Source organism: Aegilops tauschii, chromosome 5, assembly GCF_002575655.3.
Source record: "Aegilops tauschii subsp. strangulata cultivar AL8/78 chromosome 5, Aet v6.0, whole genome shotgun sequence".
Taxonomy (NCBI): domain Eukaryota; kingdom Viridiplantae; phylum Streptophyta; class Magnoliopsida; order Poales; family Poaceae; genus Aegilops; species Aegilops tauschii.
In genome coordinates this window covers 513567163-513581069 of record NC_053039.3, presented here as the reverse complement: position 1 = coordinate 513581069, position 13907 = coordinate 513567163, and the positions used below count along the sequence as shown (strand labels likewise).

The following is a 13907-nucleotide window of genomic DNA, read 5'->3' as shown; positions in this document are numbered from 1 at the left end:
GCATCCACCACTACGCCACAGTACTATTCGTAGGTTAACTATATAATCGATAATTATCAGCGGAAACGTACCCTTGATTATCTCGGACAAGGTTTCATTGGGCATATACTCTTCAACCACCATATCCCCCGGGCCATAGAGGCAATATCCCAGAGTTGTAACCACGTTTTCATGCTGGAGCCATAGTGGGAAACCAATAGCACATTCACCACGAGCTCTCTTGATGGGAACCTTGCGCCCGTAGGGTAATACACCCTGAGAAGCTCACACAAGTAGTTAAATCACACATTCCTCTTAATTAGAAGATTGAGAAGGCAGTTTTATAGTTTTATAAGGGTTAATGTTGTAATGATTAGCAAACCGAGCATATATGGAGTACCTTGTAGACGGTAAAAAGGCTATCTTCTCCAATCAAGTTCTGTTCTGAAAAGTAATTTGTAGCGGCCTCAATCCGGATGAATTTGTTGCCGATTCAAAGAATAGGGGTATATGAGACAGCTTCAACATACGAGAGGATGATTTTTTGTGTGATACGTGATTGGCCACTGCATCGATCCGGTCCATGACACGGAGCAAAAGGGCGCAACATTTTGGGCCAACATTCATACTTGGTTTCATGAGCACAATAATTTCGAGCCCTACCGTGACGAACTCATCCGCAGCCGAGAGACAAAGTCGCTCAACCATCGATGATACATCATCCAAGAGGCGTGTGCAAGTATTGTGGCCATTTCAAACTACTAATCGGTCGGTGGTCCAGTGGTGCGCAAATCACCGAGCAAGTAAGTTGTTATATGTGTTGGTCATTTGGCCGGATATGTTCTATGTGTTGGTCATTTGGCCAAATATGCAAGTTGTTCACAATGTTTTTCTTTGTAGCCCATGCGTGTAACTTGTTCTAGAAGGTGAAGAAGAGGACCTTCGTCCTCTCGCATTTTTGATTGAAGTTGAGTGGGCAACTCAAGGTGCAGAAGAGAAAATGACCAAGCTCGAAGAGAAGAGGTTGAGATCGCGGTCGCTTTGAAGGATTCGAAGATGTTGACCTTGAAGATAGAGGAGTTGGATGGCGATGCAAAAATGATCGTGCAAACCATCCATCTTAGGACGTTGAAGCGCTTGAAATAGCACCTGGAGACGAGGGAGAAGGAGGTGGCCGAGAAGGAAGCGGATGGCGAGGATGAGCCGGCGACAGAGTGAGCATGGAGGCTCGGATACCCGGTCCGGCATGGACTGCCAGACTGTGATACTTTTGTGATCGGGCATGTAAAAACTATGAACATCGGCTTTTTTTGGTTGTGATCGGGCGCTATATGATCACGTGCTATGCATTTGAAATTCAAATTGACTTGGTCTGGACAAACATTTAGGGGATGCAGTTGGATGGCGGCTCCTTCATCCATGTCCGTGGGCTAATCTGGACCAGTTTACGGACAAATAATGTGACCGGGTCAGCATTAAAGAGGCCCTAACCACCATACGCCCACACACCATAACAGTAGGACTATTGCGTTGTTCGGTATCGCTCTGCTCCACAACTCGGGGAACGGAGTTGGCGGAGTTGCAGTTTCTCCGCTCCGCAGATTCCGGAAGTGGGTGATTACCGAACATGGCCTATATATTGATTAGTAGGGTTTTGAGCTGATTTTTTTTGGTAGCGAGGCACAAACAAGTACCTTACTCAACATAACTATATATTCATCCATAAGCACCGCACGTACATCAATACAAGTTACAATATATTTTTTGCGCGGATTAATACAACTTACATGGATCGTAATAATATCCATAGCCAGTGTTAACATCTTATCAAAGTCGACTGTGATCATCACAGCTCAATTATTTATTCAATATATATACGCTGCTACGTACATGCACGCAAGCATGCATGCATAGCCACACACACGTACGTATAGCTTAGTATGGGCTCTGCCCCAAGAGGTTGCCCGGCGGGTTGTAGCTGCAGATGATGAAGACGCCGAAGCCGCTGGCACACACGACGCGGGCGCAACCGATGGCTGTCGACTCGCGCCACACCACCTGCGTGTAGGTCAAGCACGACTTGAGCGGCGGCGCCGAGCAGGTGTTGCTGTCGTGGTCGTAGTACTGCCTGTTCGACACCCACAGCGTCACGGCGTCCGCCGCTGTCCAGTCGGTCCCACTCCCACTGCCTCTGAAGAGGTTCTCCCCGTACGGATGGCCCGCCGGAGAAGTTTTCAGCCGGCAGTCGCCGCGGCGCTGCCTCGCGTACGCCTGCGCGTATGCGGCCACCGTCTCGTTCCAGATCACCGGCCCGACGCCCACGTCTGCGCGCGCCGCGTTGTGGGCTTCCACGAAGTCGTCCGGCGAGTTCTGGGCCGTGACCACCATGACGGACGCGAGGGCTAAGAGCAGTACCGCTGATAGCTTCGGCGAGTACTCCATCGCTAAGCTTCACAAAATTAAGGGTGGGAAGATGTATATGCGAATGTATCTGCAAGGATGATATAGGCTGCCACAGTGAGCTGTGTATTTATACTGCCTGAACAACATCAATGGCTTCTCTAACTCTAAGCTAAGTTTGTAAACTCTGATAATAGAATTTTTCTTTCAGATAACTTAAAATTTGCAAACCGTGGCGGAATAATTCAAGCTGATGGAACAGAATGCATTTTATCTGCAGTTAGTCAGTCATCGTGACACCTGTAACGCGTTATTTCTTCTGAGATATGATTGTTCCAAAACGCATTTTATCTGCAGCTGTCCAGCTCACCGAGTTAGTCGGTCATCGTGGAACCTGTAAAGTGTTAGTCGGTCATCTTTTTTAGAGTAGCGAAGATACTCCTCTAAGAGCATCTTCAATAGATGGTCCAAAATTTGGCGGTTCAAAACCGGAGATGTAAAATTTGGACCGTCAAAAAATGCGTTTTGGAGCTCCGGAAAAAACTCATCTCCAACAGATGGTCCAAAAGAGCAACTCCAATAGATGGTCCAAAATGAAAATGTAAAACGACATACTACTAGTCCATTCAACATAGTTCAAACATCAAATTCAACATAGTTTCATACGTCAACTTCAACTACTACTTATTCAAACCACTAGATAAACTACTCCTCATCGGAGCTACGGAACTGCTCCCAGAACTCCTCCTTCGTCGGGTCGTCGCACCCCTCCTCCTCCTCCTCCTTCGAGAAGTCTGCCCAGTCCTCCTCAGAAGAGGACTCGATGGGGATCAGCGTCGAGGGACCGGCCTCATCCTCCTTCTTCGGCCCCTTCTTCTTCTGCTTCGCCTCACGCTTCCAGTAGTACTCCAGGTCGGCCTGGACGTACTCCGGATGCTCCCAAGCAAACCTCGCCATCGCCTCCTCATCGGTCTCGCCAGCACTGACGACAACCGACGGCTTCTTCTTCTTCTTCTTTGTCGTGATCTCCTTCATGTTGATGCCCTGCGGCACAAGCATCTCCGCTTCCGCCCGACTCTCGATCTCTGGAAAGTTGAGGTGCGACCGAGGCCTCTCGGCACGCCACACCGCCGCGTCGTAGGCACGCGCGGCCTCGTGGGCGGAGGGGTACGTGCCGATCCACCAACGCCTTCCGGCGTCGGAGAACTCCACACCCCAGTTGCCGAAGGGCTTCTGCCTCATGCCGAAGAAGCCCGACTTGCCCTTCGGCGTCTTCTTCGGCGCCATCGGGAGCGGCGTGCGGCCGGGGCGGTGGCGGACGGAGCCGGGCGGGGCGGTGCTGCGGGGCGGCGGTGGCGGGCGGGGCGGTGGCGGACGGAGCCGGGCGGGGCGGATCTGCGGGGCGGCGGCGGCGTGCAGGGCGTTCCTGCGGGGCGGCGGTCGGCGGGCTGCGGGGCGGAGCTGCGGGGCGGGCGGGCGGCGGGGCGGGGCGGCGGGGCGGCGTGGAAACAACGGCGGGGGGCGGGGCGGCGCCGGATCTGATGCGGGCGGCGTGCGGCGGGGCGGCGGCGGGGTGTGGAGGCGGCGGGGAGACGGCGGACGGGCGGGAGGTCGCGGGCGGGCGGGCGGGAACGGAAATGAAGTGGCGGTTGGGCGTTCGCGGGCGGCGGCTGGTTTTGGACCAGATGCATCTCGTGATGTATATTTGCATCGCGAGGTGTTGCATTTTACATCACAAGGAGTCCGCGGTCCATTTTTTTGCATATGGACCGTCTGTTGGAGCAGCGTTTTTTACCCCAAACGGTCCAAAAGTTAGTTATTTTTATATTTAAACCATCTATTGGAGATGCTCTAAAGGATACTAGATGGTTTACTCATCTAAATTATAGGGAATCGGTTAAGGATGCTCTTATGCACATTAGTCAAACCAGCCAGGAGAATCCTTAAATTATCCTGGATTAAATCTACATTGATCACTTCTAACGGCCTTCTGTGGATAATCAAAATTTAGTGGCGGCTTTTAAGGTCTCCTAGTTAAATATCTTCGCCTAATTTAGATGATGATGCACTATGGATTGCTGCCATTCTATGAAATTATCTTCCAATCAGACGAATCATATGGCATCATCTATGGAGACAAAAAAATTAATTTAGATGATGATGCACTAACGACATTTGTTGCACTTTGCTTACATCTAACGGGTGATCTTGAGGTGACTACATTATTATCTGAATGTGGTGATCAATTTCTCTTTGAGAAACATCACTCCATAGCCTACATCAATCAAAGTTTAGGGGAAAAGAAACTATAAAATTAGGGCAAATAATAATACTGCCCCTTCCTAGGCTATAAGACGAGTAGAGGGACAATGTGCTCTCGTTATCTTCAATCTAGACTTCGATCGCCGGCCTCTGTAAATGGCCAATCTGCTCTTGCCGTCTTGCCACCGCAACGGGAGAGACGAGAAGGAGACGGGAGATTGAGAGAGTTGCCAAGTTAGCAGGGAAACAAATCGGGAAACAAGAGGCGTGCGGCGTGTCACCTCTTTTTTTACATCGTGCGGCATGTCACGCCCTTGGGGGAGGGGGCGATGGTGAGCTTAGTGAGGGCCGGGAAAGCAGAACGACGAGGATAGCGAGGTGGACGTGTCATTGGCCGGAGCTCGAGATGTAGTGGACGAAGGCGAGGTGGAGGATGCAACCTATGCATTGTTGTCTCCTGGGCGGACCAAGCCAATGTCAGGGAATAGAGGGACATGGTCGCACGTCCTGGGTTCACCGATGACGCGTCCTCCTCATCGGTGTTGCTCATCCCGACATGGTCACCATCGTCACCGCTCGCCGTGAAGACGTATAGCAAGTGTTCGACGGACTGTATGAGCCAAATGTAAGTTTCAGGGAGTTAAGTTTAAGGGTTAGGTTAGAAACCACACTTTTTTAGAGGATTAAATGTACTCCTCTAAAGGATACTCGGGAGTTTAATCATTTAAATTATAGAGGATTAGATAGAGATGCTCTTATGCACATTTTCACGGTACTCAAGCCAACCACCACAATCCTTAAACTACTCTGGTTTAAGTCTATGTTGATCTGTTCCAGCGCCCTTCCGTGGATAATCAAAGTTTAACAGTGGTTTGTAAGGTATCATAGTTCAATATCTTCGCCTAACTTAATCTTGCTTCCACTAATAGGGAAAAACCTAGCAGTAGCGCGGGTATTTAGTGTATCAGTAGCGTGGGGTCCCGCGCTACTGATACGGCGCTACAGTTAACATGTATCAGTAGCGATTTCTGCCCCACGCTACTGCTATACATGGCTAGTAGCAGCGAGCTTTAGTTCAACGCGCTACTGCTAATAGCTGCAACGCTTTTAACTTGGGCGCGCTATTGGTAAGAGCACGCTGGTGCTAACTTTTTCCCCCTCGCTACTTTTAGTTTTATTAGTTTTTTTTCTACATATTTGTTTTGTATTAGAACATGCTTTATACAATAATCTTTAGCATATCATACACATACAAAAGTAATCATACCATCAAATCATGTCATCATCATAATCATCATCCAACAGAAAGTGGTCTCTCGTCATCATCTCGTTACGAAAATAACGATACAAGTCTCGATTACTTGCAACTACATCGTCATCCATCTAAACAATGATTTACGCGAGAAGAGCTATCACTATGAGTGAGAGCGGAACTATGCAGTACATGAGTTCGTATCCCTCTCTCGCATTAGCGTGAACCTAAACTAACTACTAGCTGTCGATCGGAAACCGGTACACTTGGGCCTGACACTTCGGACACTCATCGTATACTCCTGGCGTTGCACTTCTTCGTCATTGATGATCTATGCACCTGCATCGTCACATGAGTCGATGATATGCAACATACATAGTTGAGCAACAGAAAGAGACAGACTTGGCAAAAAAAGCAACATATCATAAGCATAAATAACAAAGTTCATCGTACCCAAAATGCCCTAACCAGAGTGATCTTCGCTAGTTGAGGAGGACGGTTTAATTACATCACAAATAAAGTTTCGTCGTGCATAACTCAAAGTTTCGTCATTCAGAAAGAATGGACCAAACGAACACATTGTCAATCACTCCAACATGTCGTTCCATCCATCCAAGTCAGGGAGATAGTCCCCGAGCTTAGTGAAAGGCTTCAGGTCGAAACGCTGAGCAACTACGCGTGTTCGGACGTCTTCCCGCGACATTTGCCCTTCCTCGTAGAATAGACCTGTGTTACCTCTTGAGCACTGTGTTGGTTTTCCCTTGAAGAGGAAAGGATGATGCAGCAAAGTAGCGTAAGTATTTCCCTCAGTTTTTGAGAACCAAGGTATCAATCCAGTAGGAGGCCACACGCAAGTCCCTCGTACCTACACAAACAAATAAGAACCTTGCAACCAACGCGATAAAGGGGTTGTCAATCCCTTCACGGCCACTTGCAAAAGTGAGATCTCATAGACACTAGTGCAGAACAGGCCTTTATCACCGGTTCGTAAGGGCCTTTAGTGCCGGTTCTGCAACCGGCACTATGGAGTGGAGACTAAAGGCCCCCCCCCTTTAGTACCGGTTCGGCACGAACCGGCGCTAAACTGCCACCACGTGGCACGAGCCAGGCCCGGGTGCTGGTAGACCATTAGTACCGGTTGGTAGCACCAGCCGGTACTAAATGTTTGGGGGGCTTTTGGTTTTTATTTTTATTTTTCCATTAATTTTGTGTTTTCCATTTAATTCTTTTTTGTTTGCTGGTATTTTACGATACTACATATTGTACACGTTATGCATATATATAAATAGATTTTCTCGTAGAATCGATTATATATATATAATCGAATGTCTCACAACCACCATTAATTATTCACACATACACATGTATATATATACAATTTCTCCTACATGTTGCCTTGGTGCCTTCGGAGCACGATGACAAGTGGTTCATGGGGGCGGTAGCGGGTAATAGTATTCTTCTTTGGGATTTATGACCTGGTCGAGCAAAAATCCCGCTATTTCCTCTTGAAGTGCTCGTATGCGCTCCTCTGATAGGAGCTTGTCCCGCACCTCTTTGAACTGTTAAGAAGGAGATCAATATGCATGTGTATTAGTTGTGTGACTAGATATCGACAATCATATAAGATTTGTGAATAGTGTTCTGGCAAACGTACCCAGTCCTGTCTATCAGATCTGCTCCTTTCGGACGCCATCATGCGAATGTTCTCGCAAACGTAGTATGCACACACTTCAGTCCCCGGTGCCTGCTTTAGGGTCTTTACGACAATAGAATTTAATCAGATAATAATTAATCAAGCATGTTAATTAATTAATGGTATTGAAACAAGAATTAAAGAGATGGTAGCTAGCTAGCTAGTACTACTTAATTACTTACCTTGGGTCGATACCAACTTAGCTTTTGTCGCCATTTTCCTGGAGTCACTTTGATGTACTTTGCCCAAGCCCTACCCGCCGGCAAAGAAAATTAATAAAGGAGTTATTAAAAATAGTTCATATCAGGAAATGACGAACTAAATAGGCCGAGATATAGTTAATAATGATTGAAATAACATGTCGACTATCCCCTTCACGATACTGTAGTCACTATTTTTTTAAGTAGTGAGTCCAGTATTTCAACTTTTTCTTCATCAACTTTAATGTCTAACAAGATCCAGTGGAAGCTGCATGCGCATACGTTTGCATGTATAAATTAAGCGGGCATGTGCATAACACTAATCAACTATAATCCTAAACCCTATACACTTATTAACATCTAGCTAGTAAGCAAAAACAGAATTTGTAGTACAAAGACAGTGTGACTCACTCGAAGTTCTAAGGAAGTAGTATATCTTCATTGCTATTGAGGCGCTTCAAGAACTCTAGCATGCATTTCTCTACATCTTGTCTACATCATTCCAATTTCCATGTGTATTCATTAACGGTATTTGGGTCAATGAACCCAATGCCATAGCGTCCAGCTTTTTTCATTTCATACATCTTCATGCTGCATAATACCACAGAAAAGAATATATAGTGAGGATATATAATTACAGGTAATTAATGATCAATCAATGAGCACTAGAGCTAGCTTGAGACTTAAATTACAGAAAGAAATCACTTACAGACAATAGCAACTGACGACAGATTTGTCGAGTGCATCTTGATTGAATAACTGAAATAGTTCTGAATACTCAACGGCCAGAGCTTTCTTATGGAAGTAATGATCTTCCTCGACTTGCACCATGAGGGACTCTCGATTGGAAATCTTGCTAATTTTCATGTACCAATCATGCAATTCATACATTCTCGTTGGGAGGTTCTTGACCTCCTCGGGCTCGACCAAAGGTTGGCCCCGGACATATTTTCGTTTTATTTCCTCCTCTCTAAGCAGAGACATGGGCTCGATCTCGAGGAGTTGTCCAACAGTGATCTTGAGCATTTCAGCCTGCATTATATGCTCCTCGGTTATTACCACATCGCCCAGCTCGGGAACGTAAACGGTTTTCCCACAATAATATTGGGCGCGCGTACTCTCATGTGTTGTTGGCACAACAAGCGGGGGGGGGGGGGGGGGGGTCGATTGCGCCGCCTGTTCTCCCAGCTGGGGAACGGTTTTCCCGCATTTTTTGACAGCTGCTTGTTGGCTCGAGCTCGAGCTCGCTTCTTTCTGTAGTCGTGCTCGATGTGCCTTCCTGATTTGGCGCTCATAGTCTGAGTCAACAGGCTTGGGAGCTGGTGGTCTAGCCATACGAATGAAGTGGTCAATCTTTTCCTCAGGCACTTTCTCCCTCGGCGGCGTTGCCGGTTTCGGTCGAAAATGAGTGTCCACTTTGGCCCGCACTATTGCATCGTTTTGCTCCTCGTTCATGTCGTAAGGCCTCTGAGGAAGAGGAGCGAGGCTGCTTGGACCATGTTTAGGTTCTGGAACTTTTTCTCTGCCATGTTTATTATTCCCTTTATATTCGACGAGAAGCCAGACGGTACCTTAATACTGAGCAGGCATTCAAAGAAGATTTCCTTCTCTTCTGGTAAGAGCGTAGCTGGCATGACCCTGATGTATGCCGTCTTTTCCATGCATACGTTGCTAGTCCTCCCGTGCCTCAGGTGTATCTTTTGTCTTCCCATACACGCCCAAGAAGCCAAGCAGGGTCACGCGAAGATTCTTCGTCACGTGCATCACGTCGATTGCAAAGCGGACCTCTAGATCTTTCCAATAGGGCAGGTCCCAAAATATAGATTTCTTCTTCCACATGGGTGCACGTCCGTCAGCGTCATTCGGAACAGGTTGTCCGCCAGGACCCTTTCCAAAGACTACCTTCAAATCCTTGACCATATCATGTACATCAGCACCAGTACGGTGGCGATGCTTCGTCCGGTGATCCGCCTCACCTTTGAAATGCTTGCCTTTCTTTCTTACGGGATGCCTGCTCGGAAGAAATCGACGATGTCCCAGGTACACATTCTTCCTACAATTGTCCAAATATATACTGTCGGTATCATCCAAACAGTGCATGCATGCGCGGTATCCCTTGTTTGTCTGACCTGAAAGGTTACTGAGAGCAGGCCAATCATTGATGGTCACGAACAGCAAGGCCTTTAGGTCAAATTCTTCCCCCATGTGCTCATCCCACGCACGTACACCTGTTCCATTCCATAGCTGTAAGAGTTCTTCAACTAATGGCCTTAGGTACACATCAATGTCGTTGCCGGGTTGCTTAGGGCCTTGGATGAGCACTGGCATCATAATGAACTTCCGCTTCATGCACAACCAAGGAGGAAGGTTATACAAACATAGAGTCACAGGCCAGGTGCTATGGTTGCTGCTCTGCTCCCCAAAAGGATTAATGCCATCTGCGCTTAGACCAAACCATACGTTCCTTGCGTCATCTGCAAACTCCTTCCCATACTTTCTCTCAATTTTTCTCCACTACGACCCGTCAGCGGGTACTCTCAACTTTCCGTCTTTCTTACGGTCTTCTCTGTGCCATCGCATCGCCTTGGCATGCTCTTTGTTTTGGAACAAACATTTCAACCGTGGTATTATAGGAGCATACCACATCACCTTGGCAGGAATCTTCTTCCTGGGGCGCTCGCCCTCGACATCACCAGGGTCATCGCGCCTGATCTTATAGCGCAATGCACCGCATACCAGGCAAGCGTTCAAATCCGCGTACTCACCGCGGTAGAGGATGCAGTCATTAGGGCATGCATGTATCTTCTGCACCTCTAACCCTAGAGGGCAGACAGCCTTCTTTGATTCGTACGTACTCTCGGGCAATTCGTTGTCCTTTGGAAGCATATTCTTTATCATTACCAGCAACTTTCCAAATCCCTTGTCAGATACACCATTCTTTGCCTTCCATTGCAGCAATTCTAGTGTGGTGCCCAACTTTTTCTTGTCAGCTTCGCAATTCGGGTACAACAATTTCTTGTGATCCTCTAACATGCGCTGCAACTTCTTCTTCTCCAAATCACTTGCGCAGTTTCTCTTTGCATCGGCAATGGCCCGACCTAGATCATCAGCGGGCTCATCTGATGCCTCTTCTTCAGCTTCTTCCCGCATTGCCGGCTCAGCTTCTTCCCCCATTGTTGTATCATTGTATTCAGGGAACCCATGGCCAGGATAGTTGTCGTCGTCCTCTTCTTCTTCATTGTCTTCCATCATAACCCCTCTTTCTCCGTGCTTGGTCCAAACATTATAGTGGGGCATGAAACCGGACTTAAACAGGTGGACGTGAATGGTTCTTGACGTAGAGTAATTGTGATCATTCTTACAGACTAAACATGGACAAGGCATAAAACCATCCGCCCGCTTGTTTGCCTCAGCCGCAAGCAGAAAAGTTTGCACGCCATTAATGAACTCGGGAGAGCATCGGTCATCGTACATCCATTCTCGGCTCATCTTCATTACACAACACTGAATAGACCAAATTAATACAAGTTCATACATAAAGTTCATACAAGGCTTAAATGCAACAAACAAATAACTCTCTAACTAAAGAATTTAAATGCAACAACAAATGCGATCAAGATCGCAACTAAGGTAACAATTGATCCAACAGCAGAATGATACCAAGCCTCACTATCAATGGCATATTTTCTAATCTTTCTAATCTTCAAGCGCATTTTCTCCATCTTGATCTTGTGATCATCGACGACATCGGCAACATGCAACTCCAATTCCATCTTCTCCCCCTCAATTCTTTTCAATTTTTCTTTCAAATACTCGTTTTCTCTTTCAACTAAATTTAACCTCTCGACAATAGGGTCGGTTGGAATTTCCGGTTCACAAACCTCCTAGACAAAAATATCTATGTCAACTTGATGGGCATAATTTGTCATAAACACGAAATGCAACAACTAGTTTTAAAAGAGAATATACCACATCCGAATCATAACAAGGACGAGGGCCGACGGGGACGGATATCAAAACCATGGCACTATGTATAACAAACAACGTACAGGTAAGATAATTATACGAGTAACTATATATCCAAATCACACAAACATCAATTTGGTAATGTAAAACATTCATGAACAAGAGGCTCACCACAAGGTGGTGCCGGCGACGGAACGGTGCGGGCGATCGACTGTGGTTACGACGGAGATTTAGAAGGCACTAAGTAAACCACACCTACATATGCAAACTAAGTGTTAGTTTTGACCACAAATTGCATATAAATCAAATACTAGCACACATATTTTCTACCAAATTACTAAACTCATAAATTAATCACTATACAAAGCATTGCAAGAGCTAATCTAGCAATGAGAGATGAAAGGACAAAGTTGCTAACCTTTGTGATCATTTGAATGGATGGGGGCCTTCAAATCTTGACAAATTTTGGGCAAAATGTGTGATGAGCTCGAGAGGAAGAGGGGAAGAACAGAGAGGAGAGGGGAAAGGGGAAGAACAGAGCGAGCTCGGGTGGACGAAGGGCTTATGTAGGACAACCTTTAGCACCGGTTCGTGCCATGAACCGGTACTAAAGGTGCTGGAGGGGCCCCGGACTGACAACATCCTGCCACCACTCACTTTAGTACCGGTCCGTGGCACGAACCGGTGCTAAAGGTCGGCCACGAACCGGTACTAATGAAAGCGGCTGGCTAGCCGTTGGAACCGGCACTAATGCACACATTAGTGCCGGCTCAAAAGAAAACCGGCACTAATGTGCTTGACATTTGACCCTTTTTCTACTAGTGAGAGATGATAAGATAATATTTTTGGTATTTTTATGATAAAGACTAAAAGTAAAGATTGCAAGGTAAACGGTAATAGAAATAGCTTGTTGACGGAAGATTAATATGATGGAAAATAGACCCGGGGGCCATAGGTTTCACTAGTGGCTTCTATCAAGATAGCATAAGTATTACGGTGGGTAAACGAATTACTATCAAGCAATTGATAGAATTGAGCATAGTTATGAGAATATCTAGGTATGATCATGTATATAGGCATCACGTCCGTGACAAGTAGACCGACTCCTGCCTGCATCTACTACTATTACTCCACACATCGACCGCTATCCAGCATGCATCTAGAGTATTAAGTTCATAAGAACATAATAACGCTTTAAGCAAGATGACATGATGTCGAGGGATAAACTCATGCAATAAGATATAAACCCCATCTTGTTATCCTCGATGGCAACAATACAATACGTGTCATTTCACCTACTGTCACTGGGATCAAGCACCGCAAGATTGAACCCAGAGCTAAGCACTTCTCCCATTGCAAGAAAGATCAATCTAGTAGGCCAAACCAAACTGATAATTCGAAGAGACTTGCAAAGATAACCAATCATACATAAAAGAATTCAGAGGAGATTCAAATATTGTTCATAGATAATCTTGACAATTCATCGGATCTCGACAAACACACCGCAAAAGAAGAGTTACATCAAATAGATCTCCAAGAGAATCGAGGAGAACTTTGTATTGAGATCCAAAGAGAGAGAAGAAGCCATCTAGCTAATAACTATGGACCCGAAGGTCTGAGGTAAACTACTCACACATCATCGGAGGCTATGGTGTTGATGTACAAGCCCTCCGTGATCAATGCCCCCTCCGACGGAGCGCCGGAAAAGGCCCCAAGGTGGGATCTCACAGGTACAGAAGGTTGCGGCGGTGGAAATAGGGTTTTGGCTCCGTGTCTGATGGTTTGGGGGTACGTAGGTATATATAGGAGGAAGAAGTAGGTCGGTGGAGCCACGAGGGGCCCGCGAGGGTGGAGGGCGCGCCCAGGGGGGCTAGGCGTGCCCCCCTGCCTCGTGGCCTCCTCGGTGATTTCTTGACGTCCATTCCAAGTCCTCTGGATCACGTTTGTTCCAAAAATAACTCTCCCGAAGGTTTCATTCCGTTTGGACTCCGTTTGATATTCCTTTTCTGCGAAACACTGAAATAGGCAAAAAACAGCAATTCGGGCTGGGCCTCCAGTTAGTAGGTTAGTGCCAAAAATAATATAAAAGTGTATAATAAAGCCCATTAAACATTCAAAACAGAATATATAATAGCATGGAACAATAAAAAATTAT

General features: G+C 46.5%; 2 protein-coding genes across 2 annotated transcripts; both read right to left on the bottom strand.

The window, feature by feature from the left end:
- Positions 1-1711: 1711 nt before the first annotated feature.
- Positions 1712-2457, bottom strand: LOC109772552 (pathogenesis-related protein 1-like). The gene has a single exon (XM_020331228.3). The coding sequence runs from the start codon at positions 2419-2421 to the stop codon at positions 1915-1917; it is 507 nt and encodes a 168-aa protein (XP_020186817.1). The 5' UTR covers positions 2422-2457; the 3' UTR covers positions 1712-1914.
- A 627-nt stretch (positions 2458-3084) lies between these two features.
- Positions 3085-3666, bottom strand: LOC109772539 (uncharacterized). The gene has a single exon (XM_020331216.1). It carries the CDS (start codon positions 3664-3666, stop codon positions 3085-3087), a length of 582 nt encoding a protein of 193 aa, XP_020186805.1.
- Positions 3667-13907: the final 10241 nt, after the last annotated feature.